We start from the raw sequence: 27,086 nt of genomic DNA, 5'->3' as shown, positions 1-27,086 counted from the left end.
ATCCATATGCTCTCTGGCAAACTTCAGACGGGCCTGGACATGTACTGGCTTAAGCAGGGGGACACGCCTGGCACTGCAGGATTTGAGTCCCTCTCGGCGTAGTGTGTTACTGATGGTAGCCTTTGTTACTTTGGTCCCAGCTCTCTGCAGGTCATTCATCAGGTCCCTCCGTGTAGTTCTGGGATTTTTGCTCACCGTTCTCATGATCATTTTGACCCCACGGGATGAGATCTTGCGTGGGGCCCCAGATCGAGGGAGATTATCAATGGTCTTGTATGTCTTCCATTTTCTTACAATTGCTCCCACAGTTGATTTATTCACACCAACCTGCTTGCTTATTGTAGATTCACTCTTCCCAGCCTGGTGTAGGTCTACAATTTTCTTCCTGGTGTCCTTCGACAGCTCTTTGGTCTTGGCCATGGTTGAGTTTGGAGTCTGACTGTTTGAGGCTGTGGACAAGTGTCTTTTATACAGATAACGAGGTCAAACAGGTGCCATTAATACAAGTAACGAGTGGAGGACAGAAGAGCTTCTTAAAGAAGAAGTTACAGGTCTGTGAGAGCCAGAAATCTTGCTTGTTTGTGGGTGACCAAATACTTATTTTACACCATAATTTACAAATAAATTCTTTTAAAATCCTACAATGTGATTTCCTGTATTTTTTTTCTCATTTTGTCTCTCATAGTTGAAGTGTACCCATGATGAAAATTACAGACCTCTCTCATCTTTCTAAGTAGGAGAACTTGCACAATCAGTGGCTGACTAAATACTTTTTGGCCCCACTGTAGGTACTTTGACTGGCCTGCAACTACAGTGTGTGATGAACAAACCTCATAGCGAGTATTGAAATGATCTTCAGTAAAATTAGGCCTGCTTTATCCCACTAATATAATTTGCAAAAATAAAAAAAGTTATTTTTTATAGAAGGGTCACAGTGGGGTCCAAGTTTTTGATACAGTAACATTGGCTTATACCAACAACAGTGCCCTTTTAAAGTTGTTTTTACATATTTTAGCAAAATTGTACAAATACAAAAGTATGTGAACACCCCTTTCATTTGCTTCTAACTTCTGGCAGCAGTTTGGGGGAAACCCTTTTCAGTTTTAGCATGACCATGGCCTAAGCAAGGCCCTAAGCTCACCACCACTGTTTTAACAGGATTAATTGGAATGGTGATATCGAGCCAGGTCAGCTTGTTTAACATCAGTGTCTTACTTTACAAATGCTCTTTTAACTAAGTAAAAACAAATTCCCACTAGCAGTGCTGATCCAACCATAACTCCTAAAAACCAAAAAAGTGAGAGGCACAACACTGGTTCTGAGGTCCTGGTTTTGACTATAGTCCTGGTTTTTGTCAAATGAGGAGTCTGGCATGATCCTCTGGGTTCCAACCACCTATCAAAACCTGTAGAAGGTGTACTGGTTGCTCCATGTTGCCCTTTGTTGTAAGTAAATGTGTTAGTGGATGCTGCCCTGTGATAGATTAGCACACTGTCCAGGATGTATTTCAGCCTTGCAGCCAGGGTCTGCACCAGATCTGACCCTTACCAGGATGAAGCGTTTGGTGAAATTGAATGAATGAATAATTAAATAAAAGGTCTGCACGATGACTAATAAAAGGTATGTTTTTGGATGTGACGTTCACGTGTTTCAGCGCCTCTCGATCGTCTCCGTTGACCTTCAGCTTCCAGGTGCAGATCTGTGCGGTGCTGCGGGCCCGTTTCCTACAGCTAGTTCATGGTGGAATCAGATCCTACTGGTTTTCTCCCCTAGCGGACACGGCTGCACTTGCAATGTCAAACGAAACGGAGAGTAACCAGGGATGAACGCCATGTCTGATCCCGCTGTTGAGGAGTAAATAAAAGCCGAGGAGAGGAGACTCGAGGTAAGGTGAGGTGCAGAGCAGACCCGCTAGGCTCTTCAATGCGCTTTATCAACTCTGCTCCAGCCTCGGCCATGGCGGACAATCCAGCGGGGAATGCGCACAGCTCTGCGGCTTCAAAAGCGCAGCTCCGCGCCTCACCGCGCCTCAAAAAACTCGAGAAACTCGCTGTCTACTCTTCCTGCAAGGTATTCTTTCAGAAAGTCTTCAACTTTAAACGCAACATAACGACCCAGAAAATTATTTTCCTCCTCGTAAACTGAAGCTGAGGTCTTGGCGCCTGCCCGAACTCAAACTGCAAACGCAGCACAAAAAGGCGTTGCTAAAACCCGGACATTGTTTTTCTTTACTGTGTCCAGCATATTTCCCCTCACATTCACAATTCCAGCCATAATATAGAAGCGTTTAGACTAGTCACCATACTAAATGTTTTACAATAAGCAGCACAGAATTTGCGCCATCACTATGCCCAAGTGGGCCGAAGGGGGCGAGAGGATGTAAACACAAACGCAGTTGGCGGCTTGTCAGTGTCGGGCTCGTTGTGTTTTGGACTCGGGCTGCATGTTCGAACCTGTTAGATGCTATTTAAGATGATTAAAAGCGACGTGAATGAAAGTTCAAGTTGTATTCGGAAGTTTGTTGTGAAATATTAGATATTGTGAATTTGTTGCAGGCTTTGTTTTGACAGTGTGACAGCTGCGAGGGGGCGGGGCCACACACACACACTAAAACGCCGTGGGTTTAGAAGGCTGCTCCAAACTGAACACCTTAAAGGGGACGTGATAGACGACATGTAGTTAGCATTAAAATAAAAGATTGATTCTCACTCTAAAAAATCTTACTGGTTTAACAGTCTGTGAAACTAGATAATGTAATGTCCACGCGTAGCATGTGACTTCATGAAGTTGGTTGTCTTGAAAAACCTACGTTAGTTAACTACCTTAACTATTAGCTTTCATTAGCTAACTCAATGGAATACACTCCCAAATCAGAAAAACCTGTGGCAGTAGGAAAAATGCAAAACTGCACAACGCAGTGTTTCTTACATGTATTTTGAGTTTAACTTATTGCAGACAGTGTGAACCCAAGATACTTTTATGTTTTGTCTGGTCAACTTAATTTCATTTGTCAATCACATTCATTACTGCATTTCGTGCATGCAACACATTAAAAATGTGACAGTAAAGCATTTAGCACTTTGTAATGTTGCTATTCCTTTTCACCACACATAAAACACGTTTTGGCACCAGGGATACTACGTGATGAAGTGTTTCATGTGTTACTTTGTCACGTTCTTTCTGCAAACATGTCTTAAGTTGTGCAACAGTATAGAGTTGTCATCAGCCCCGGTTCTGGACTGCTTTGCTTGGGGGGGCAGTAAAACCTAATGAGCGGGCATGTTGATAGTCATGTTTTTGAAGCCAGAAATATATTCAAGGCTTGATTTGTGCATGAATGATGACAGCCAAGCTATTGATACTGGCTTAAAGTGATGTATGAGGTAAAGAAATAAAAATGCATGTTTTCGAACTTAAACTTAAAACCCAATGATTAAAAAATACATGTTGATTATGTAAATGGAGAAAAAAGATTATCTAATTGTATTTAATTTTAATACGCCCCCTTAATTAAATTGCCATTACTAATAGAACAACTCTATTTCTTGAAAGGCTTTAATACAAATTTAAGTCAAAGCTGTACCTACACACAGACTGAGAATATTCAAACGTGGAAATAGGAATGAGTGAGAATATTTATATTATTGGGAAATTAAAATATAAAGAAAACAAAAGAATACTAATTCTGTAAAAAAAAAGTGTTTACCAGTATACCTGCCTCTCGCTCACACTAACAGAACATATACTGCCGAACTGAACTGTTTGGGGCAGTCTGCCGATTTTTATATGACTCAAAGAGCCAATCAGGAATAAGCAAGGAAATATCTTCACACTGTAAAACAAAATGCATTTTTGTGATTGGTTCAGAGATAATTTTAAAAATAGCCGTTGCTTGCATTGTGCTTGGGGGGGCAAAGACACAATTTGGGGGGGCAATGCCCCCCTCAGCCCCCCCCTAGCGCCGGCCCTGGTTGTCATTGTTGCATTTTTCGTTTTAAAATTCTCAGCATATTCTCTGTGACAGGCTAGTTTCGTATCCGACATCTGGAAAAAATGTTGGCTTGAAGAAAGAATATGTTGCTCTGAAATGTCAAAGTATTTTTCTGCATTAATACTACTTTCACAGAAGTGTAAATTACCTTTGGCAATTGCAGTGGCATACCATAACAGACTCTGGCTTTTGGACTTTTTGCTAATAAGTTTGGATGGTCATTTTGTCTTTGCCACGAAGCACATAGTGTTTTTCCTTCCAAAAATTATTAACAAATGTAAGTAAGTTGGCAGCTCAATTGGCAGCTTGTCAGTGTTACCTTGTTGTCTTTTGAACTTGGGTTACATGTTTAAACATTTAAAAAAGTGGAATTAAAATGGAATTACTTTACTTATTACCTTTTGAAAAGTGCCCACACTACTTCTAAGTTACTCTCTAAAACACAGACAAATCTGTACCAACTCAAGTATGACAGCTGTTAGTCCTTTTATTACTTTACTACCAACAAAGTCAACATAAACGCAAAATATTGTTTTTTAATCAGTAATAAGAATTTCAATGATTTCAAACACCCTTGGCTCTGTGTGAAAAAATTAACCAAACTGAATTAACAATTGTGTACAATTACACTAAACACACATATCTGCAACCCTGTTTGATCTAAACATCACTTAATAACACAATTAAAGCAATGTAGAGTAAACAGCAAGCCATACACAAATATGCTAAAAGAAAACTAATCGGGAAGGTAGCAGATCCACTTTGCAGTTAGCATTTTGCAGTTTGTCAAAGCATTTGTAGCTGCTTGTTTAATATGTATTTTAAGTGCAATTAGTATAATAAGTCTTTGATTTATGCATTAAATGTTTTTCTTTAATAAAAATAAATAGGAAGGCATGCTAAAATGTTCACATGTGGTGCCCCAGTAAAGCATCAAGCATAATAAACATATTGTACTTGTGGGGCTCAGGGCTCAGGAAAATTTCACTAGAGGTTTTGCTGGTAGTAGAAGCAGCAGAGGGGTTCGGGACAGGTGCTGCTACCTGGGGCTCTATCAGGGTTTGCAGCTGTGTCAGTATTTGTTGGAGCAGCTGCTCGTGATGTTCAAATATGTCCAAGATGTTGTCTAGGTGATAGCATGTTACCCCAAAATGCACATGTTTCACTCAGCATTATTACCGCTTTCACAGATGTGTGAGACAATACATAACCCCAAACCATGACAAATGCCTGCTTTTGAACTTTAAACCTTCCTCTGGTAATAATAGGTATATTGTTTTTCCTCTTTGCCATAGAGAACACAACATCCATTATTTGAAGAAGCAATATGTGGACTTCTCAGAACACCTCACATTTCCATTTAGTATAAGTCCATCTAAGTCCAGAGAAGTCTGTGGTGTTTTTGGATGATGTTGGTAAATGGCGTTCACTTTTTTCATAGCGGAGTCTTAACTTGCATATTTACACATATGCAGTGACAATGTGTTTACTGACAAGGTTTATCCAAAGTATTCCATAGCCCATGTTGTTATATTCATTGCAGAAGCATGTCAGTTTTCTGTGAGATGTAAAATTTTCAGAGGTGGAAAGAGTACTAAAATATTGTACTCAAGTAAAAGTACTATTACTTTGATAATTTTTTACTTAAGTACAAGTAAAATTACTAGTCTAAAAATCTATATAAGTAAAAAGTAACTCATTTAAAATGTACTCAGAGTAAATGTTACTTAGTTACTTTTTTAACAGAAGGAGGGACATCATTTTCCAACAGAAGTTCTCAGATGAATGATACAGCAGACTACACACTGCTTACCAGCCATGCAGTGCATATTAGCAGTTCATGTGTGGATTTAACCACTCTACACACCTAACAGACTGCAACTGCTGTTATCAATTCAAAACAGCATTATTTCTGTTTATTCTCAATAAATCGCTGTATTTTATAGCTTGTTGGACTTGATGCTAACTAACTTGGTTCAGGTCAATAGTGCCAACTAAGGTTGCCAACTTTCAGAACTGGAAATAAGGAACACCCTGGGCTGGCGGGTTGGTGGAAGGCATAGGGTGGGAGGGTGGGATGTCGGGTGTTTACCTGAGCGAGAGCGGGGGGTAGGCGGTTAGGGTTGCACTTATAAAAAATATAACGGGTCTTACCCCGTCATAGGAACATGATCAAAATAAAAAACAAACAAGCAGAATCTCACAATCACATTTATGCTGTCCGTTTTACTTCAAATAAATGAACATAAAAAATCACAATATTTCATAATGCTTTGCTATCATTGCAAAATGAAAGCGTACCATAAACAGCAGAACCGCGACCCAGATCAACCACACAGCAGCAGCAGAAAATCATAACCACTTATCTGCTTACCTGATCTATCCGTGTGTTGTCCCATTAGGGATATAATCCACTTTATATAAGACCATCTTGTATGTTTCCAGAATATATAAATCCATACCCAACTGTTTTATCCACCTAACTAATGAAAACTATTGTAGATCATTTATTCTCTCAGCTTTCCCGGTAAAAAGCTTAAATTGGTGATTTGTTTATACAACAACCAATGAAGAAAGAGACTGAAATTCCGCCCAGAATGTGAATTCGGAAGCTCTGATTGGTTTATACATCTGAATCTCTTCACCAAATGAACCGATTCATAGAGTTGTTTATGCCGGATCAAACAGCCTAACAATTTAGCCACCACTGCTCTACATGTTTGCGCAGGTATGATGTCGAGTTTTTTATTGTTTTCTTTTTTTTTTTACTCAGTAATGGATATTATTTAAAATGTAGCGAATTACAATTCTTAATACAAAACATACTTAAGTAAAAGTAAAATTACAGGTTGTAAAATCTACTTTAAAAAGTACAAGTACACAAAAAACCTACTTAGTAACGCGAGTAAATGTAACTAGCTTAAATGTGTCTAGCTTAATTCAGCTTGTTTATTCTATAAACATTCTATTTATTTTCTTTTTTTTGCTCTCTCAGGCTGAGGAGGCTTGTAAGTGTAATGGCTGGAAAAGCCAAAATCCACCTCCAACTCCACCCTCTCCAACCCCACCTAGGGCGCACCAGGCAAACTCTGTTAATCTACTTGAGCCTTGCAGGAGCTGCAGCCACCCGTTAGGTAATGTACAGGCTTTTTAATGCTAAAACATGATGCAGAAAACTGAGTGGCTTGTTATTTACACAGGATGTCGGAGAGTTTGCAAAATGGCTAATGTTTTCTCCTCTCACTTATTGGCCAGGAAATCATGTTACACATCTGGAGAACATATCAGAAGAGGAGATGAACAGGCTACTGGGTATTGTGCTGGATGTGGAGTACCTCTACACTTGCGTCCACAAAGAGGAGGACGCTGACACTAAGCAAGTTTACTTCTCCTTATTCAAGGTAATCTTTAAAACTTACACAGATATTTTTGTAAGCTCTGCTGTTCCTAATGCAGCTTAGCAATGCATTTCATTACACAACTAAAGAGTTAAGAAAACATACACTTGTAAATGACAGGTATACCTACCAACCAGTGGCGGCTGCTGGTCTTTCAAACAGGGGAAGCTCATTGTCGGCTTACATCATAAAATTTGTCAATTTATTTATATATAAATTGTGCCCTCTGTTCCTTTTCAAGAAAATGGCCTGAAATGGGTTGCAGTTTGTCTTTAGACTTCACTCGCAAAATCCGCGATGGGACTGAAGCTTTAAGTTTTAAGCTTTAAATCATCTTAAATCCAGAATCCAATCATCTTCCAATCATCGTCCAGACCCGCCCACAGCTCCATTCACCCCCAGAGACGCTCAGCGTCCGGGGGTGGGACAAAATCGTGGCATTTATCCAATGACCGACGAGTTTCGAAGCAATGAAAAAAAACCCTCCCATGCAGCCCCATAGAAGTGAAGAGACGCTCAGCTTCTGCTGGCAAATGCATTGAGCTAAGGGAATGTATGAGAAGTTCGAGTCAGTCGATTTGTGATAAGTAGCTGATTCTGAACAAACTCGTCTTCGAGATGAACGCATTTGTCAATGAAATGTTAACACAACTGTACATATTTGACCATTTAATTTTTGACATTTTAGGGGAAGCTCAGCTTCCCATGCAGTCTTAGAGAAATCGCCACTGCTACCAACCATATTATCAGGGACCCCCGCTTATACAGTGTATCACAAAAGTGAGTACACCCCTCACATTTCTGCAGATATTTAAGTATATCTTTTCATGGGACAACACTGACAAAATGACACTTTGACACAATGAAAAGTAGTCTGTGTGCAGCTTACATAACAGTGTAAATTTATTCTTCCCTCAAAATAACTCAATATACAGCCATTAATGTCTAAACCACCGGCAACAAAAGTGAGTACACCCCTAAGAGACTACACCCCTAAATGTCCAAATTGAGCACTGCTCGTCATTTTCCCTCCAAAATGTCATGTGACTCGCTAGTGTTACTAGGTCTCGGGTGTGCATAGGGAGCAGGTGTGTTCAATTTAGTAGTACAGCTCTCACACTCTCTCATACTGGTCACTGAAAGTTCCAACATGGCACCTCATGGCAAAGAACTCTCTGAGGATCTTAAAAGACGAATTGTTGCGCTACATGAAGATGGCCAAGGCTACAAGAAGATTGCCAACACCCTGAAACTGAGCTGCAGCACAGTGGCCAAGATCATCCAGCGTTTTAAAAGAGCAGGGTCCACTCAGAACAGACCTCGCGTTGGTCGTCCAAAGAAGCTGAGTGCACGTGCTCAGCGTCACATCCAACTGCTGTCTTTGAAAGATAGGTGCAGGAGTGCTGTCAGCATTGCTGCAGAGATTGAAAAGGTGGGGGGTCAGCCTGTCAGTGCTCAGACCATACGCCGCACACTACATCAAATTGGTCTGCATGGCTGTCACCCCAGAAGGAAGCCTCTTCTGAAGTCTCTACACAAGAAAGCCCGCAAACAGTTTGCTGAAGACATGTCAACAAAGGACATGGATTACTGGAACCATGTCCTATGGTCTGATGAGACCAAGATTAATTTGTTTGGTTCAGATGGTCTCAAGCATGTGTGGCGGCAATCAGGTGAGGAGTACAAAGATAAGTGTGTCATGCCTACAGTCAAGCATGGTGGTGGGAATGCCATGGTCTGGGGCTGCATGAGTGCAGCAGGTGTTGGGGAGTTACATTTCATTGAGGGACACATGAACTCCAATATGTACTGTGAAATACTGAAGCAGAGCATGATCCCCTCCCTCCGGAAACTGGGTCGCAGGGCAGTGTTCCAGCATGATAATGACCCCAAACACACCTCTAAGACAACCACTGCTTTATTGAAGAGGCTGAGGGTAAAGGTGATGGACTGGCCAAGCATGTCTCCAGACCTAAACCCAATAGAACATCTTTGGGGCATCCTCAAGCGGAAGGTGGAGGAGCGCAAAGTCTCGAATATCCGCCAGCTCCGTGATGTCGTCATGGAGGAGTGGAAAAGCATTCCAGTGGCAACCTGTGAAGCTCTGGTAAACTCCATGCCCAGGAGAGTTAAGGCAGTTCTGGGAAATAATGGTGGCCACACAAAATATTGACACTTCAGGAACTTTCACTAAGGGGTGTACTCACTTTTGTTGCCGGTGGTTTAGACATTAATGGCTGTATATTAAGTTATTTTGAGGGAAGAATAAATTTACACTGTTATATAAGCTGCACACATACTACTTTTCATTGTGTCAAAGTGTCAGTTTGTCAGTGTTGTCCCATGAAAAGATATACTTAAATATCTGCAGAAATGTGAGGGGTGTACTCACTTTTGTGATACACTGTATACACCCGCTTATATATTTTTTTTATTATAACATTTTTTTTTTTAAACCAAGCTTGTTTGAAACTCGGCATTGCCACTGGTCTAGCGGACATAATTGGCAGTGCCGGCAGCAGACGTGGTTCTGCTAGGGCGAGATGACCTATGTGATGTCTATGTGGGTGGGGGTGGGATCTTCAAACACTGTGTAAGGACCCTGATTGGCAGATAGAGAGGCGCCTGTGCAGAGTGCATAGGTGAAAAAGGGTTCCGCAAAGGGCTGCGCGCGGGTCGGAGGAAGTGTAAGCAACAATATACCCATCTCGTCTGCAATCAGCAGCAGAAATTGACTACTCTAAATTGGGAGAAAATGGGAGAAAATGAATAAATAAAATAGAAAAAAAACAAGCTTGTGCTTGTCAGAAAGTGTTCTGCAGTTTAAGATTTTAAGACTCTTTCATGGTTGTAAAGAGTGGTTAGTGAAGTTACCATTGCTTTCCTGCCAGATAAACCAGGTAGCTCATTAACAATTTTCACCTGCTGAACATTTTGTTTTTGTTTTTGCACCATTCTGTGTAAACTCTGAAAACACTGTGAAGCACAAAAAGCTTAGCATATTAGCAGTTTCTGACATACTCAAACAAGCCAGTTTGGCAGTAACAATCATACCATGGACAAAGACATGACTGCATAATTGGTTTATAACATAAATAAGTTTGCAGGTGATCTTAATAAAGTGGCCGAAGTTTAACTAAATGGCAATTTTGGGCCGCTCAGGTGGCGCAGTGGTAAACACGCTAGCACACCAGAGCTGACATTTCAAACTCATCGGTTCAAAATTCAGCTCTGCCATCCGGCTGGGCTGGGCGACTACATGAACAATGATTGGCTGTTGTTCATACAGGGTTGGAAGCCGGATAGGGACCTCATAACTGATGCAATTAAGACCTCTGCTGGCTGGTTAATGGAGCTTGCACAAAGACAAGGAATAACATGATGATCAGGGTGTGGCTCTTTGTACACAAAGCTGATCCGCATATGAACTTGCCTCGTGCAGGTGAAAAGATGCAGTCGGCTACTGCACACATGTTGGAAACACACACTTTCTATATGTTTGTTGTAGGCAAATCTGTAGGGTCAGAAACACACCTTATATTTGCCATTTAGCTTTTAGTTTTTACCTCTATTGTAAGAAGGGAAAAGCACCTCTAAACTCATGGAGATCTAAACTTGCTTGACTATGGACAGTGTCTTCTGTTTACCACAACTCTTAATTCATGACAGACCTTTTTTAAGGTTTTTGGAGTACATCAACATTTTGGGCTTTCTTTTTTTGTGGAAATGGGGTTGGGATTTTGTAAAATGCAATAAAAAGAAGAATCTGTAAGAATCTGTGATTTGTTAATTCTCTATACTGTGGAGCCAGGTTGTGTAGAGATTCATAGGTTAGTAAAAGTATTTCGTAATTAATGTACAATGAATGGTCAGTAACCAGTGCAGAAATAATAGAACAGGGCTAATATGAACTTTTTTAGTTCTAGTTAGCACTCCAGCTGCTGCATTTTGAACCAACTGGAGTTTGTTTATGGATCTACCAGAGCATCCAGTAAAAAGAGCATTGCGATACTCTAACCTTGAAGTTATAAACACATTAACAGAGAGTGTATTTCTTATTTTAAGCATACTGCACAAATGAAAACAAGCAACTATTACTAATGTTTGCATCAAAGGAGAGGTCTGAATCTATTGTGACACCCAAGTTTGTTACAAGCATCAAACTCTAAATGTGTTTATATTTCCAAAATTCTTTAAAGTTAATCAGTAAAAACATTTACATTCTTTCGTTGTACTTTTTTCAGTTAAATCGGGATTCAAAAAAGATTCAGAAGAGAAACAAACCACAGATTCTTGTTTTTATTGCATTTTACAAAAATCTCCCAACGTTTCTGGAAAAAGGTTTTATACTTACTAATGACTGCAGTCTAACTAAAACTATATAAACAGGCACAGAATAGTTACCAACTGTAGCAACTTAAGTTTTTCAGCATCATTAACAGTGAGTGTATTTTTTATTTTAGTGATACTGCACAGATGAAAGAAAGCAGCTATTGCTAATGTGTGCATCAAAGGAGAGGGCTGAATCTATTATGACACCCTAAGCATGGTGTCACAAAAAAGGCCTCGATTTTATCCGAATTAAGTAGATGAAAGTTAATGTCCTTGGGTCTGGCTGATATATACAGCTGTGTATTATTTGCGTAGCAGTGAAAATTGATGCCATATATATATATTTTCCTAATGGTAGCAGGTAGAATGTGCATTAATATGGATACCCCCACCCACACACTTTGCGACTATAACAGCCTCCACTCATTTAGAAAGGCTTTTTACAAGATTTTGGAATTTGAGCCTATTCAGTCTATTTAGAAGGTCAGATTTGGCTGGCAATTGACATTTTATTTAATTCCAAAGGTGTTCAATAGGGTTGAGGTCAGGGCCATCGGAGTTCCTCCACACCAAACTTGTGAAATCATCTCATTATTGACCTGTTATGTAAACTCATGAATGAAACATTAAGTATTTGCATTCTCACTAGGTTCAGATATTTTCGGTGTGTTTCTCAGACAAGCCCTGACATGCATTTTAAATCTTATTAGTTGCTGAGGAAATGCATCCTACAAATGGGGAGGCCAGTGGTGGAGGCATCGGAGAGCCCACCATTTGAGAAACCCAGCATTGAGCAGGTAAACTACTTCAAGACACTTCTAGTCTAGTAGTCTATGATATACTAGGCTAAATATACCTAACCATACTATTTTTTAAATACTTTGTATGACTAAAAGTTCAAAAGTATAACAATCACATGCTGCTATAACAGCCTCCACTCTCTTAAAAGGGTTTTTTCAAGATTTGGAAATACGAATAACGTCCATTCAGCTACAAGAGAATTAGTAAATTGGTCCAAATTATCTTGGGAAATAAGGCGTGGCTCTCATTTGTAAGTCCTGTTCAGCACAGGCTGATATGAGTGTATTGTACTTTGGCACAGGAGCACTGTAATGCCGAAACATCAAAGTTAGGAGTTGGTCCCAAAGAGTCATTTCAGCTTCAGTCTCTAAAAACTAAGAGTTAATGTTGAAGTCAGTTCCTCACACAGAAACTGAATTGACTCGTGCAAAATGGTGTGAGCTAACTTTAGAGAGCATTATCTTAATGAATGATTACTTGTTTTACATAAATGATTAAATTACCTGCAAACAACAGATGAATTATACATGTGGCAAGTTTTAAACCAAACACTGTTACTATAGCTAAATACTAATAATTTAAATGTGGCTCCTTTTTTGTGTTTCAGGGGGTAAATAACTTTGTGCAGTACAAGTTTAGCCATCTCCCTTCCAAAGAGCGACATACCATTGTGGAGCTGGCTAAGATGTTCCTTAACCAGATCAACTACTGGCAGCTGGAGACACCATCACAAAGAAAACAGCGGGTCCCTACTGATGATGGCTACAAAGTCAACTACACCAGGTGTCCATAATGTTTATTGATTTAAGATACAGTATACAGCTTAAAAACATAGACACTTCTTTTACTTTTTTATTTCAGCTCTTATATGCTTCCACTTTTAGGAAAATAGTTTGTGGAAGGCTTTTCCTGTTCCAGCATGGTTGTGCTACTGTGAGATCCTTAAAGTTTTAACAAGTCTGGTGTGGAGGAACTCCTGTAGCTTGCACAGAGCCATTTACATTTATGGCATTCAGCAGACCCTTTTATCCAAAAAGGATAAAAGGTAGCAGTCCATTACCTGCAGTTAAGTAGAAGTTGGAAATTGTGTGGCAAACAGTGAACCAAACAACACAAGTAAAATAACAATGGTTTAAAAGTAAAAACAATAGTTTAAAGTATAAATGGTCTAAAATTCCCTCTTACCAATGTGCGAATCCTATTAGCAGAATAACATTTTTATAGTTTTATCATTATTAATTTGCTTAAAAGTCTTATGTTTGAACAGGAATTAGCATTGTTATATCAAAACACAATAAACTCCACAAATAAAAACATAAACGAAAGAATCTCAGGATCCTTCTCCTATTGTTTATGATGTTTGTTAACGTTAAATGACTTGCTTCTAATGTTATTAGAATTAGGTATGCAATTATGATTTAATGGTGTGTGTGTGTTGTAGGTGGCTATGCTACTGTAACGTACCACAGTTCTGCGACAGTCTGCCGCGGTACGAGGCCACACAGATTTTCGGCCGCACACTGCTGCGTTCTGTCTTCACCATCATGCGGAAACAACTGCTGGAGCAGGCCAGGCAGGAAAAAGATAAACTTCCTCCAGAAAAACGAACACTCATCCTCACACACTTCCCCAAGTGAGGACAAACACGTGCACACACACAAATGTTACATGAACTGTGAGAGTGCACTTGCTGTTAGGAATCTGTGTTATGAATATTGTGTGTGTGTGTGTGTGTGTGTGTGTGTTTGCATTGGTGTGTTTGCTTTTGTGTGTGTCTGTTAAGGTTCCTGTCCATGTTGGAGGAGGAGGTATACAGTCCAAATTCTCCAATTTGGAGTGAAGACTTTATGGTTAGCTTAACTGGCGGACAGATCCCTAGAGGTGATTAGATGTAATAGCTTTACAGTTTTCTTGTTTTTCTTGTAGTAGACATTTACAGTAAACCATGACATTAGTTTTGATTTAAATGATCAAAAATTAGATTTTTAAAATTATATTATTTCTTTAGCAAATATTATTTAGAGACAACTTTAAAGCACCCAGGTAACAAAATCAGTTCAAACAGCAGCCCCTATTAGTGCTTTAGGTCATTCAATATACAAATAATACACAAACCCCACTTCCATTAATGTTTTTATGAGTAAAATGGAATAAAAAGAATCTGTGATTTGGTAATTCTCTGAAATCTTTTTTTAACTGACAAAAGTAGAAAAAAAAGATGTTTTCACTGATAATTGTATTTTGTAAATATAAACACACTTAGAATTTGATGCCTGCAACTCACTCAAATAAGTTGAAACAGAGACCAAATAAGAGTGAAAAGTTAAAGTTACAGTGTCGATAAGCTAACACCTCTATATGGGACATAATATGACCATGTACTATACGTAATATTGTAAAAACAAAAAAATCTCAGTCTGTGCACAGAAACCACTGTTGAAAGTTTGTAACCATTGAACCCTCAGATGATGTTAAATGAGAAACCGTCATGTTACTGTGCTAAATGTAGCCACATGGGCACGGTAGTACATTGGAAAACTATTGTTACTTAACACAGCCCACTGCTTTACACAAAGTCCAGCTTTCAGCTTGTTTGAAGAAACAACAGATATAGAGTTCTTCATGCCAAAGATCAAAAGAACCATCTAGACTGTTATCAGAGAAAGATGCAAAAGTTAACATCTGTTATGGTATGATGGTGCATCAGTGCACACGGCATGGGTGACTTGCATATATGTAAAGGAACAACTGATGCAGAGCCATATATTTGGATTTTAGAGAAACATATGCTGTCATCAAGGTGACTTCTTCCAGGAATGTTATGATTATTTTTGACAATGTCAGGCCTTGTAGTTGTTGAATTAGTGTTCTCAGTTCCTAAAGCATTAAAAGGTCTCATTAATAGAAAAGCTGATTGAACACAGTACTAAACATGCCTCTGTTCCAACATTTTTCAAATTCCACTTAATATGCAGAGAAGTTGATCAGTAAAAACATTGGAAATCTTTTTTTCTACTTTTCTTGGTTAAATAAAGTTTTAAGAGGATTAACAAATCATATATTTTTCTTTTTACAGCAGATTTACAAAATGTCCCAATTTTACTGAAAATGGGGTTGTATAAGTATGATTAATGCAATGTAAGCTAAATGTATTAACCCCAGTTCAGAAACAGGCTAAAACCAAGATAAAAAATAAAACCCGATGATGCAAAATAAGAAGCCACTTCTGGCAACCGCTTCCAGCAACTAACTTCATATGTTATAAGGGGCATCATGCACAAAACTGGCCATCGGCTAATTTTCCAAACTAAAAAATTAATCTAATAAATCTAATATGTTTAACTTCTTTACTGATATTCCACTTTTCAGCACAATCCTTTCCCACATGCATGTGTATAACTTAAATAAGTACATGCTACCTTTTTTACACAGTGCATAAACAGTGCATTTAGATTAAAAAAGAATGCAAAACGCTTGGTATAGCTGTCGAACAGATTTAAACTCTGGAGAATCCATTTTTAATGGTATACTTTTGTTTATTATGCTAGTCATGTAGTAATGTTTTGAACAGTGAAAAGTCTGTAGTTAGATCTTTTAAGTGTTTTACTGTATAAAATATCTCATTTGTAAATTGATTAAATGAATAAAAATTTTAATATGTGCAATATAACCAATATATTTGACTGTGTTTAGTTATCAGTGCACCTCAGGTCTCCAGGCCACTCTATTTCACCAATAATCCTTCCCCTGTGGAGGCGACAGGAGGTGGTCAAAGTCCTGCACTTAAAACTGCATCAGCTCTGGAAGCCAATACAGGTAAATTATATCCATCACTCAAAACAGAAGACAGGACATGTAAACATGTCATTTGCAATTTTAACTTGAATTCAGTTGCATTTATTATTCAATTGAAACCAATTGAACAAGGTTATTAAATATTTTAACCAATCAGCATCATTGTTTTATGTGTGTTGGCTGAAACACATTCAGAAATTGAGACGGGGAAGTGTACCACTGTGTTGCATCACCTTTTTCTTTTAACAAAATTCTATAATCATTTAGAAACTGAGGACAGATGCTTAACAGTCCAGAAAGTCTATTGTTGTATATCACACTTCATAACACATCACACTATTTACTGGAGGACAGGTCTGGACTCTGGCTTGGTATGTTATGTTATTTATAGATTTGTTATCTAATTGGCAGCATATGTTGCAAAATGCATATGGGTGAAAGACGAATAGGGTGTTCCAAGTACCAAAAAAATAAAATGGTTAAATTGTATAATTTTTTTTATTTAATATTGTGCACAAATGTGTCACCTATGTAAATATGTTTTTTTTTTTTCAGCATTTTGCTTATTTGATAATTTTAGTGTTGTTGACACACAACAAGGGCACAAAAATGTCATTCAGTGCAACGACTAATTTATGACAAAATACACACACAAGGAACAATCTTAGCCATTTCAAATTTATAAGTTTAGTATATCTCTTACAAAAGATTTAAAACCTCAGAAGAAACTGTACTTACTCTGTTTTGATTTTCTGTGCATTGTTTGTACTCTAATGCGTCTTGGGATTTTGTTTATTTGTATACAAGATGTTATTCTATTCTATTTGAAACCTAATCAAACTCTGTTTTCTATGAAGCAGGCCTGGATTCTCTTGAATTCACATAAAAAAATAAAAATAATAATTACTTATTACAGTTATTTTAAGCAAATGTTTTTGTTGCACTGTATGATGATTTTATGTTGCACTGAATGACATATTCCAAATTATCCTGTTACATCAGAATATTCATGACTTAATTTGTTTTTAAGTTCTTTATTGATAAAAGTAGCAGTAGTAGAATGAAAATATGCCACACCAGTGGCAAGTATGTGTTATAATATTACTACATCATGAAAAAAGTAAGGCAATCAAAAACATAGCTAATGAAGCCATCATAACAACTTGTAAGGCACCAGAACAGTGTGGAAGTGTGGAATTTGTGTCATAACACGTGAAAAAGTTGCTGCAGTAAATCTAAATTCATTCAGCAGTAAAAACCATTTTACATTTACAGCAGACGCTTTTATCCAAAGCGACTTACACAATGAGTGGAACACAATGAGCAATTGAGGGTTAAGGGCCTTGCTCAGGGACCCAACAGTGGCAACTTGGTGGTGGCGGGGCTTGAACCGGCAACCTTCTGTTTACTAGTCCAGTACCTTAACCACTGAGCTATCACTGTCCCTTTTGAAGTCGCATTTTATTTCATGAACTGAACAAATGTTTTCCAGTCTTTTGTTGTTAACCTTGAGGTTCTTGCTGTACATGGCTTTGGTTCTGCGATTATGATTTTGACATCAGACTTAAGGTAGTAAATTTCATCATGTGGATTTGGCCACACAAAGGAATTTCTGTTTCAATTTTGTAGCATGCAGCTAACTTGCACCTCATCTTCTACAGACAGCAGTACCTGCCCAACGAATGGCAGGTCATCGTACTTGACAATAACAAAATCTCAGGGACCACTTCATCAAAAACATAATTATTAATATTCATTGTAATTACTGCTCTTATTAAGGAAGACTAGAATGGAAAAAAGTGGTTTTAATATTTAAAAATAATTTTAAAACATTAAAAAGTCAGTATAACAATGTCATTGTCAATTTAGTGCAACAGCAAAATTCTGTTGCACTGAATGACTGTTGTTGTACTGAATGACAGAAATTTTACTTTAGCACATTTTACAGTTATCCCAGTGGTTAGCAAAAGCTAACATTGACCTTAGCTCAAAGACATTTCTACACATATTCACATTTAAATGTTAATAACCTTGTTTGTTTACAAGATTAACCATAATATTACGTTTTCTGTGTTGTATTGAATGACACTCAGTTTTGTTCTTTAATGTACTATGTCAGTAAAAAGACATTTTTATCAAATAATGTTAAAATGCATTGACCTCTTGTGTGTGCTAAAGGGTCCCCAGGAGTCTTCTTTTGTTGTTATAATTGGTCACATGACTGCAGTAGCTTGATTGCATATTAAAATAAGGCTTTTTATTAACGTTGTACTGAATGACAACTGAAGATTGGGAAAATGGGGACTGAAAGTATCCTGAATATTATTAATATTAAAAAACACATCTGATTGAATATTATTTAATATGTCACACATGACATTTGTACAATTATGCCAAAGCAGTAAATTTTAAGTTTTACTTAAGATTAATTAGTTTTTTCTTAATGTTTTATTACTTAAAGAGGTAGGGGGACCGTTGCACTGAATGACATTTTGGGGGTTTCAAGGGTTATCTTTTCAAAAATCATACATTTTCTGTAAAAATTACTTTAGGTTTCAGTAAAGATGTACAAATGGAGTAGATTGAAGGTATATCCACTTATATTAATATAATTGTATATTATTTATCAAGTGGGGACACTAAAAAGTTACGTCTCGTCTTTGACCCATATACACAATATGGCCAAAACTATTTTACACCTGGGCATGAACTTGTTGGAAATCCTATTTAAAAACTAGTAGAATTCAAGTAAAGTGACATCTTTGGGATCTTTTCAGCTATAACAACAGCCCCTCTTCTTAGAAGGCTTCTCACAAGACATTGAAGTATGTCTGTGGGAATTTGTGCCCATCCAGTCGAAGCACTGATAATGCTTAAGAAAGCCTTAATGTTTCAGTTTATTCTAAAGCTGTCAGCTGTCAGGTCAGGGCTCTCTGCAGGCTACTGGGGTTTGTCATGTCTTTATTGACCTTGCTTTGTGCACAGTAAAACAGGGTAAATGTTGCTGCAAAGTTCATCTAATGTTCTTCATATCCTTATTTTTTCAGCTGTTAGAAATTGTTGTGGCTGAATAAATACAATATTGTTCCAATACTTGTTCATATAGTTTGTCTCTTAGGATAAATGGTGCTTTCACAGACATTCTGTTTTTATATTATTAAAATACAGTCCAAATCAATATGATTAGATTTTATTTAAGTTTAACCCACTGTTTCAAATATTTTGGAATGTGGTTTGTAAAAAGATTTTTAATTGCACAAAGTTTTATTGTTACAAAATCAGAAAATAATATTTTCTTAACATTAAACTTTAATTTAAAGTTAAGACAATGGTATAAAAATATTATAAGAAAAACGTTTAATTCTCTAATTTGGAACTGGTGCAGATGTTTGTGTAGTTATCATTCCTACTTATTTGAACTAGCTCCAAATGTAAAACGACTGATTTAACTTTAACTACTATGCGTTTAGTTGCTGGACAAGAATGGCTCCAGATATTAAAAACAACAACATACTACTAAGATCAATAATGAGACATTTGCTTGACAAATAGCTTTTTCTTGCTGTGGAATAAAACAGACAATAAACATGCAATTCTCCACGCATGTAAATAATAAATTTGGTTTGAAATAGGCGCTTAAGTGGAAGCAGGTAGCTTCCTAAAAACTCACATGTTCGAATCTCAGCAGTGCTACCGACTTGGCCAGGCATCCAACAGACACAATTGGTAATGTCTGAGGGAGGGAAGGTCAGATGGGGTTTCTCCTCACTGCCACTTCAATATGCAAAATAATGCAATCTCCGGGACTGGTTTAGGTGCTGGTATGGCTCTGATTGGGAATCTACTTCTAGGCAGGTGATAAGAAGCAGCTGGCGGCTGCATGTGTGCTGGAGGGGGTGCGTGATAGTCTACAATAATTATACCAATAATTATACAATATAATTTTTTGTGGTATATGCTAATTAAAGCTAGCACACTTTAACATGTTTGTGTGTGTGAAGGTGGCGAAAAACGGAAGGCCTTAGAACCTTTGTGTAATGAAGACAGTAAGAAAGCACGGGTGATTGGTGACATTCCCATGGAGCTGATTAATGAGGTCATGTCCACTATCTCAGACCCTGCATCCATGCTCGGTCCAGAGGTAAACAGTCTTTACTTTTAGGTTCTGTATGCCATCAATATCACTAAAGAAGCCTTAAACATGACATAAAAATGTTGTAAAAACATGCTTCATATGTAGAGTGACTGCTTCTCAGAACCCTGATGCTCACACTACTTAACACTGTACTTCTGTGGGCATTATTATTTTGAAATCAAAGTGCACTTAAGTGAAAAAGTTTAAGACAGCCAGAGTGACGCAATTTTACAAAATTCTCATTCTCTCTATTTCTTTTTGTCAGACAAGTCTTCTATCAGCTCATTCTGCACGAGATGAGGCTGCACGAATAGAGGAGCGGCGAGGAGTGATTGAGTTCCATGTCATTGGTAACTCTCTAAACCAAAAACCCAACAAGAAGATCCTGATGTGGCTGGTTGGCCTTCAGAATGTCTTTTCCCATCAGCTACCCCGCATGCCCAAAGAATACATCACACGCCTTGTTTTTGATCCGTATGTCTTAAATTTATTTTGAATTTTGAATTTTCTTTTATTCTAATATAAATATTTATTATTTTCTTTTTGTAGCTGTTTCATCCTGATCTGGGTTACAGTGGTATATCGTAGATAGGCTATTAATTAATTGCAAGGCATCACATACACATACTTTGAGACAGTATGAAAAATGCAAATAAAAATGCAGTGTTTCTTACATTTACTTTGACTTTTATTTCATTGGAGACAAAATGAACTCAATAATTAATGTATAATTAATGTTTTGTTAATATGCACCCATTCCTGCGTTTCAGGCCTGCAACACATTTCAAAAATTTTTATGAGTGCTAGTAATGAGGTAAAAAAAATAGTGTGTGATTTCAAAAGCAGTATCCATGAAAGATGTGACTTTGACGAGAAAAGATAGCCAGAGTTTGTTAACAAATGTGTAAGAAAATTATTGTAATGTTCAAAAACAATGCTCCTTAAACAAAGATTGGAAGGGATTTCCATATTTCTCCCTCTCCAGTGCATAATATGATTAAAAGATTTTAGGAATCTCAAGGAATTTTAGCACATAAAGGGCAAGGGTGCAAGCCTAAGCTAAACACCTGTGATCTTTAATTAGATCAGATGGCACTGTATCAACTGTCATTCATCAAAGCTGATATAACCACATGCAAAAGGGATTACACTGACAAACCTTACAAATGCCACTTGAAACTTTACTGTGCAAAAAAGAAGCCTTATGTTAACCAAGTCCAGATGTGGCATCAAGTTATTTGGGCTTAAAGGTATCTGGGATGGACCATCACACAGTGGAAACGTGTATTGTGGTCAGATGAACCAGTATTCTGGATGTTTTTTTAGAAGAAATGGACGCTGGATGCTTTGGAACAAAAACACAAAAGACCATCCAGACTGTGATCAGCAACAAGTCTAAAAGCCAGGGCCTGTCATGGTATGTGGTTGTGTCAGTGCCCTTTACAAGGGTAATTTACATGTCTGAAGTGCAGGAATGGATGTTTGCTTATTAGAATCATGTTTTACACACTTTGGTTACAATCATGACAGGAACGGTAGTTACTCATTACACAAGATTCATCAGTTCACAAGGTTATATTGAACACAGTCATGGACAATTTAGTATCTTCAATTCACCTCAATTAAATGTCTTTGGACTGTGGGAGAAAACCGGAGCACCTGAAGGAAACCCACACAGACGCAGGGAGAATATGCAAACTCCACACAGAAAGGACCCGGTCTGCCCCACCTGGGTATCAAACCCAGGACCATCTTGCTGTGAGGCGACAGTGCTACCCATTTGGCCACCGTGCCGCCTTCAGAAATGGATGTACATTAACGAATAAAATGAAGTTGACCAGACAAAACATGAAATATTTTGGGATTGTACTGTCTGTTATTAAATAAAAGTCAATGTAAATGTAAGAAACACTACGTTTTTTATTAGCATTTTTCATACTGTCCCAATATTTTCTCTTTTTAAGTTGTACTTTTACACACACACCTAGGGCCATGTTTTTGGGCAGTGGGACAAAACCAGAGAACGCAGAGAAAACCTATACACATGTAGGAAAACATTTCAAAGTCTATGCAGGCAGTAACTACAGACAAAGATCAAAGGTTGTCATAATTATAAGTCAGTTTGGCTTTGTATGCAAGCATTGCCATTTTAAATTTAAATTCAAGCAGCTACAGGAAGCCAGTGGAGAAAATAAAGCAGTGTGGTCATGTGACAGTGCTTGGGTAGATTAAGACTTTTCAATCATTTGAAAAAGTTTAATGGTGGACATGGATTGACCTGCCAGAGGAGACTTGCAGTAGTTCCTAGGGAACAATCTGAATGGCTTTAAAAGAAAGGTTGATGTTGTAAAAGAGAACTTACATAATTAGGTCAGGTTAGCTAACCTAATCATAGATGAGCCGAAACTGATAGCTGGCTGTCCAGAACTAGTTAGTGAAGTTCTATGATGTGACCTGAGTGTTGTCCATGGAGATAATAAAGTCTTGGTGTGGGGACATATACACCAATGGGCCAAAATATTAGGACTACTCCTTAAAATTGTATGTGCAATGCTTATTTTGTAAATGTGGAGGTCAAGATCAAAGATAAATGTTGGGTTGGTGATCATTTCTAGTAGTATACCTGTTGAATGCAGCAGATATGGGCAGCATAAAGACCTAAATGACTTTGATGTGGGCCAAATTGTTATGGCCAGACAACTGAGTTTAACTGTCTCTGAAACAGCAAGGGTTGCTTACAGGCAGGCAACTTACCCACCGACAAGTGTCCAATGATTGACAAGCCACAAACCACCAACAAGTTGTTGGCCAAGACTCATTGATTCCAGAGGGCATGAAAGCTATAGTGTCTGATACGGACCAACAGAATGGCTACTGTCAGGCAGTGGATTAAACCCTTCTGTGTCACAGGCCAGTCAAAGTACCCACTGTGTAGAAAGGTGTAGAAAGATGCTGCAAAGTAAGAATGCTTTCAAAAATAGAAGTGTTATTAGTTTTTTGTGTCAATTAACAAAATGCACAGTGAATGAACAAGGGAGAAATCTAAATCAAATTAATATTTATTGTGACTACCCTTTGCCTTCAAAACAGCATCAATTCTTCTAGGTATACTCGCACACTAACAACAAATCTTTTGTGTATGTAGCTTGTTCAAATCCTTCTGTCTCTTTATGTAATCCCAGAAAGACTCGACGATAAGATCAGGGCCATATAATTATTTCTAGTACTCATTGTTCTGCATTACTCTGAAGATGGTTCTTAATGACATTGGCTGTATGTTTGGGATCATTGTCCTGCTGTAGAATACATTTGGAGCCAATCAGACGCCTCAGTTATGGTATTGCAAGATGGATAAGTATCTGCTTGTGTTTCTCAACATTAAGGACACCATTAATCCTGACCAAATCCCTTACTCCAGTTGCTGAAATGCAGCCCTAAACTTGCAAGAAACCTCCACCATTCTTCACTGCTGTCTGCAGACACTCATTATTGTACCACTCTCCAGCCCTTCAGCAAACAAACTACCTTCTGTTACAGCCAAATATTTCAAATTTAGACTCATCACTCCAGATCACCTGCTGCCATTTTTCTGCTCCCAAGTTTCTATGTTTTTTACCTTGTGTCTTGCCATCGTGTATGATGTGAGACATGAAACTGTCTTTCACAACCTTACCTTTGTAGCTTTGGAGTCTGGTTGTTCCTCACCCAGTTTTAAGCCTTCTACACAGCTGTTTCTGTTTCAGTTAATGACTGAGTTTCAACGTACATATGAAAATGAAGATTATTATTAATCATACACCTGACTATAATTTTACTAAATCCCTGACTTTCTGCAAGTGTACCTAGAAGAATTGATGCTGTTTTGAATGCAAAGGGTTTTCACATCAAATATTGATTTGATTTTGATTTCATTTTTGTTAATTTGTTTTGCATTTTGTTAATTGACATAAATAAACTAATAACACTTCTATTTTTGAAAGCATTCTTACTTTGCACTATTGATTTTACACCTGCCTAAAACTTTTGCACAGTATACACACATACAGTTAGCACATGAATTGTCTGTTTTTGTATAGATATATAGATATTTCAGAGACTGTGCTGCATCTCTGTCATTGATTGTCATGTTGCATTAAGATTGGTAATACTTGTTATAAATTAAAGCAACTCGTATTATAATTTAAGTTTGAGCCTAAATAGGGTAGCATGGTGGGTGTGGCTTTGATTTTCGTAACCAAGTGGCCAGGGTCCTTTTAGTGTTGATTTTGCATGTTCTCCCTGTGTCTGCATGGGTTTTCTCCCACTAGTCCAAATACATGCTATCAGGCTAATTGGAGCTAATGAAAAATTTTCAGTGTGTGTGTGTGAATGTGTGTGTTTGTGTGTGTGTGTGTGTGTGTCTGACCTGTGATGGCCTGTCCAGGGTGTTTCCTGCCGTTTGCCCAATTAATCAGACCCGGGGGTAAAACAGACAATGAATAAATGAATCAGCCTAAATATCATTAATTCCACTGTCCAGAACACCACATGGACACCACACAAAGGTTTAGTTAAGTTTAAAGCCACTCATGCTCATCTATGAGTATTCTTTAACAGATCTATGGTATTTAATGTATTATTACTCTGCTAGTACCATTTGAGTACTAGTCCAAACTGTCTAATAACTGACAACTCTTATTAGTAGTTTAACAGGTGTAGCATACTGATTAGGAAAAAGCTGTTGATACACAAAAAGTTGTTAATGATGTTTAACTGGTAAATATCTACTTGCTATGCACACAGAAAGCACAAGACACTGTCTTTGATTAAGGATGGGCGTGTGATTGGAGGAATCTGCTTTAGGATGTTTCCTTCTCAAGGCTTCACAGAGATTGTTTTCTGTGCAGTAACCTCAAATGAACAGGTTAAGGTAAGAAAAACTTGCTTTGTACACTTTATTGCACATAAGCTAAATCTTTTCTTTTTTAACCTGCCACGTTGTAGATTCAGTCCCTTTGTTCTTTTTCAAACCTGTTAAAACCAATAACAATGGGATTTACCACCATTTCTACCTCTATATTTTACAAATTGTGCTTGTACAACCTTTTTTCTAATGCATTTCCACTAGTTCTCTCCTACATCCATATTCCACTTTTTTAGCCTCTATTACTTTCTTATGTGCTTATGCTAGTGAAAGACACTGCTGCCACCCAAGAAAGATTGCTTGTAAGTCATTCGAAATGTTAAAGAACTGGCATAATATACACAACTCTTGATTTCTCTTAGGGTTATGGAACTCACCTGATGAATCATCTAAAAGAGTATCACATCAAACACGAGATCCTCAACTTCCTGACATATGCTGATGAGTATGCTATTGGCTACTTCAAAAAACAGGTCAGTGGGTTAATGACTGTGTGAAGAAAACTGTGAGGGAAAAATGAATGCTTTAGTACATAACAATAATAATAATAATAATAATAATAATAATAATAATAATAATAATAATAATAATAATAAGGGACAGTGGTAGCCTAGTGGGTAGAGCTTTGGGCTAGCGATCAAAAGGGTAAGAGTTGAGAATCCAGGCTCTGCCATGCTGCCACTGTTGGGCCCTTGAGCAAGGCCCTTAACCCTCTCTGCTCCAGGGGCACCGTACAATGGCTGACCCTGCGCTTTGACCCTAGCTTCCAAACAAGCTGGGATATGCAAAGAAAGAATTTCGTTGTACTGTACTTGAGTATATGTACTATGTATGACAAATAAAGGCCTTCTTCCTCTTCTTCTTCTAAGAATAGGACTGCATATGACAAAGCACTTGCCCCCTTAAAGTTGTTCCTTTTTTAGATTGCTGTGTAAAACCAGTATAAAGCATATTATATTATGCTGTATAATCTAACTAAACACAGATATTCACTATGTGCACTGCACCAACCAGCTGAACTGTACTGAAACATGGTTATGGATCTGATGCACACTCAATTTTTAAATGATTGCAACCAGATGCAGCACTTTCTTTACAAGCTGGTTGCAAAAAAACAGATGATTTATTTAAATAAAGAAATAATAATTTTTGAGTTATTGAAGATACAATGAATCTATTATAAACAATATTTCAAACTAATTTGCATGGTTTCATTTAAAAGAGAATTAAAATTAGCAAGCACAGTAATTTAATTGCAGATATTTTGATGCACCAGATGCAGAATCCATTATGCTGTATTAATGTAAAAGTACCTACCCTATCTCTTTCACTAAATCAACTTTAAATAAAATAAAATGTTCTTAACATGTTGCAAAAACAGTTCCACTACTCATTTGCACAGCATAATAACCATCTATATAAAAGCAATGACATATTTAGGCCAACTATAGTTTACTAATCTCTTTTTATCTTTTTTCTCTACTCTAGGGATTCTCTAAAGACATTAAGGTACCCAAATCCAAATATGTGGGCTATATAAAAGATTATGAAGGAGCCACGCTCATGGGCTGTGAACTTAATCCCAGCATACCATACACAGAGCTCTCTGTCATCATTAAGAAACAGAAAGAGGTGTGTATATATGTGTGTATGCTTAAAACAAAAGTACAGTTACAGTTAGTCACAAAATGTACTGGTCGTGATAGGCATGACAGAGAGAGATAGTTTTCA

At 37.7% G+C, this 27,086-nt stretch overlaps 1 protein-coding gene across 2 annotated transcripts in view; it reads left to right on the top strand.

Annotated features, from left to right (window-relative positions):
• kat2b (K(lysine) acetyltransferase 2B) overlaps positions 1–27,086 on the top strand; it is a 44,234-nt gene that overhangs the window by 12,502 nt on the left and 4,646 nt on the right. The window contains exons 1-13 of one of the 2 annotated variants that reach the window (XM_063011641.1): positions 1,790–2,070; positions 6,987–7,125; positions 7,247–7,392; positions 12,432–12,518; positions 13,130–13,305; positions 13,964–14,155; positions 14,306–14,403; positions 16,216–16,338; positions 20,319–20,458; positions 20,718–20,926; positions 25,235–25,361; positions 25,718–25,828; positions 26,844–26,987. In XM_063011641.1, the coding sequence (XP_062867711.1) occupies positions 1,924–2,070; positions 6,987–7,125; positions 7,247–7,392; positions 12,432–12,518; positions 13,130–13,305; positions 13,964–14,155; positions 14,306–14,403; positions 16,216–16,338; positions 20,319–20,458; positions 20,718–20,926; positions 25,235–25,361; positions 25,718–25,828; positions 26,844–26,987 (1,839 nt within the window). In that variant the 5' untranslated portion in view covers positions 1,790–1,923. Of the gene's footprint in view, positions 1–1,789; positions 2,071–6,986; positions 7,126–7,246; positions 7,393–12,431; positions 12,519–13,129; positions 13,306–13,963; positions 14,156–14,305; positions 14,404–16,215; positions 16,339–20,318; positions 20,459–20,717; positions 20,927–25,234; positions 25,362–25,717; positions 25,829–26,843; positions 26,988–27,086 lie in introns of those variants that run through there. The other variant, XM_063011649.1, reaches the window with a different exon arrangement.

Source organism: Trichomycterus rosablanca, chromosome 2, assembly GCF_030014385.1.
Source record: "Trichomycterus rosablanca isolate fTriRos1 chromosome 2, fTriRos1.hap1, whole genome shotgun sequence".
Classification (NCBI taxonomy): Eukaryota; Metazoa; Chordata; class Actinopteri; order Siluriformes; family Trichomycteridae; genus Trichomycterus; species Trichomycterus rosablanca.
Note: the sequence above shows the minus strand (reverse complement) of the source record. Positions and strands in the feature narration are given on the sequence as shown.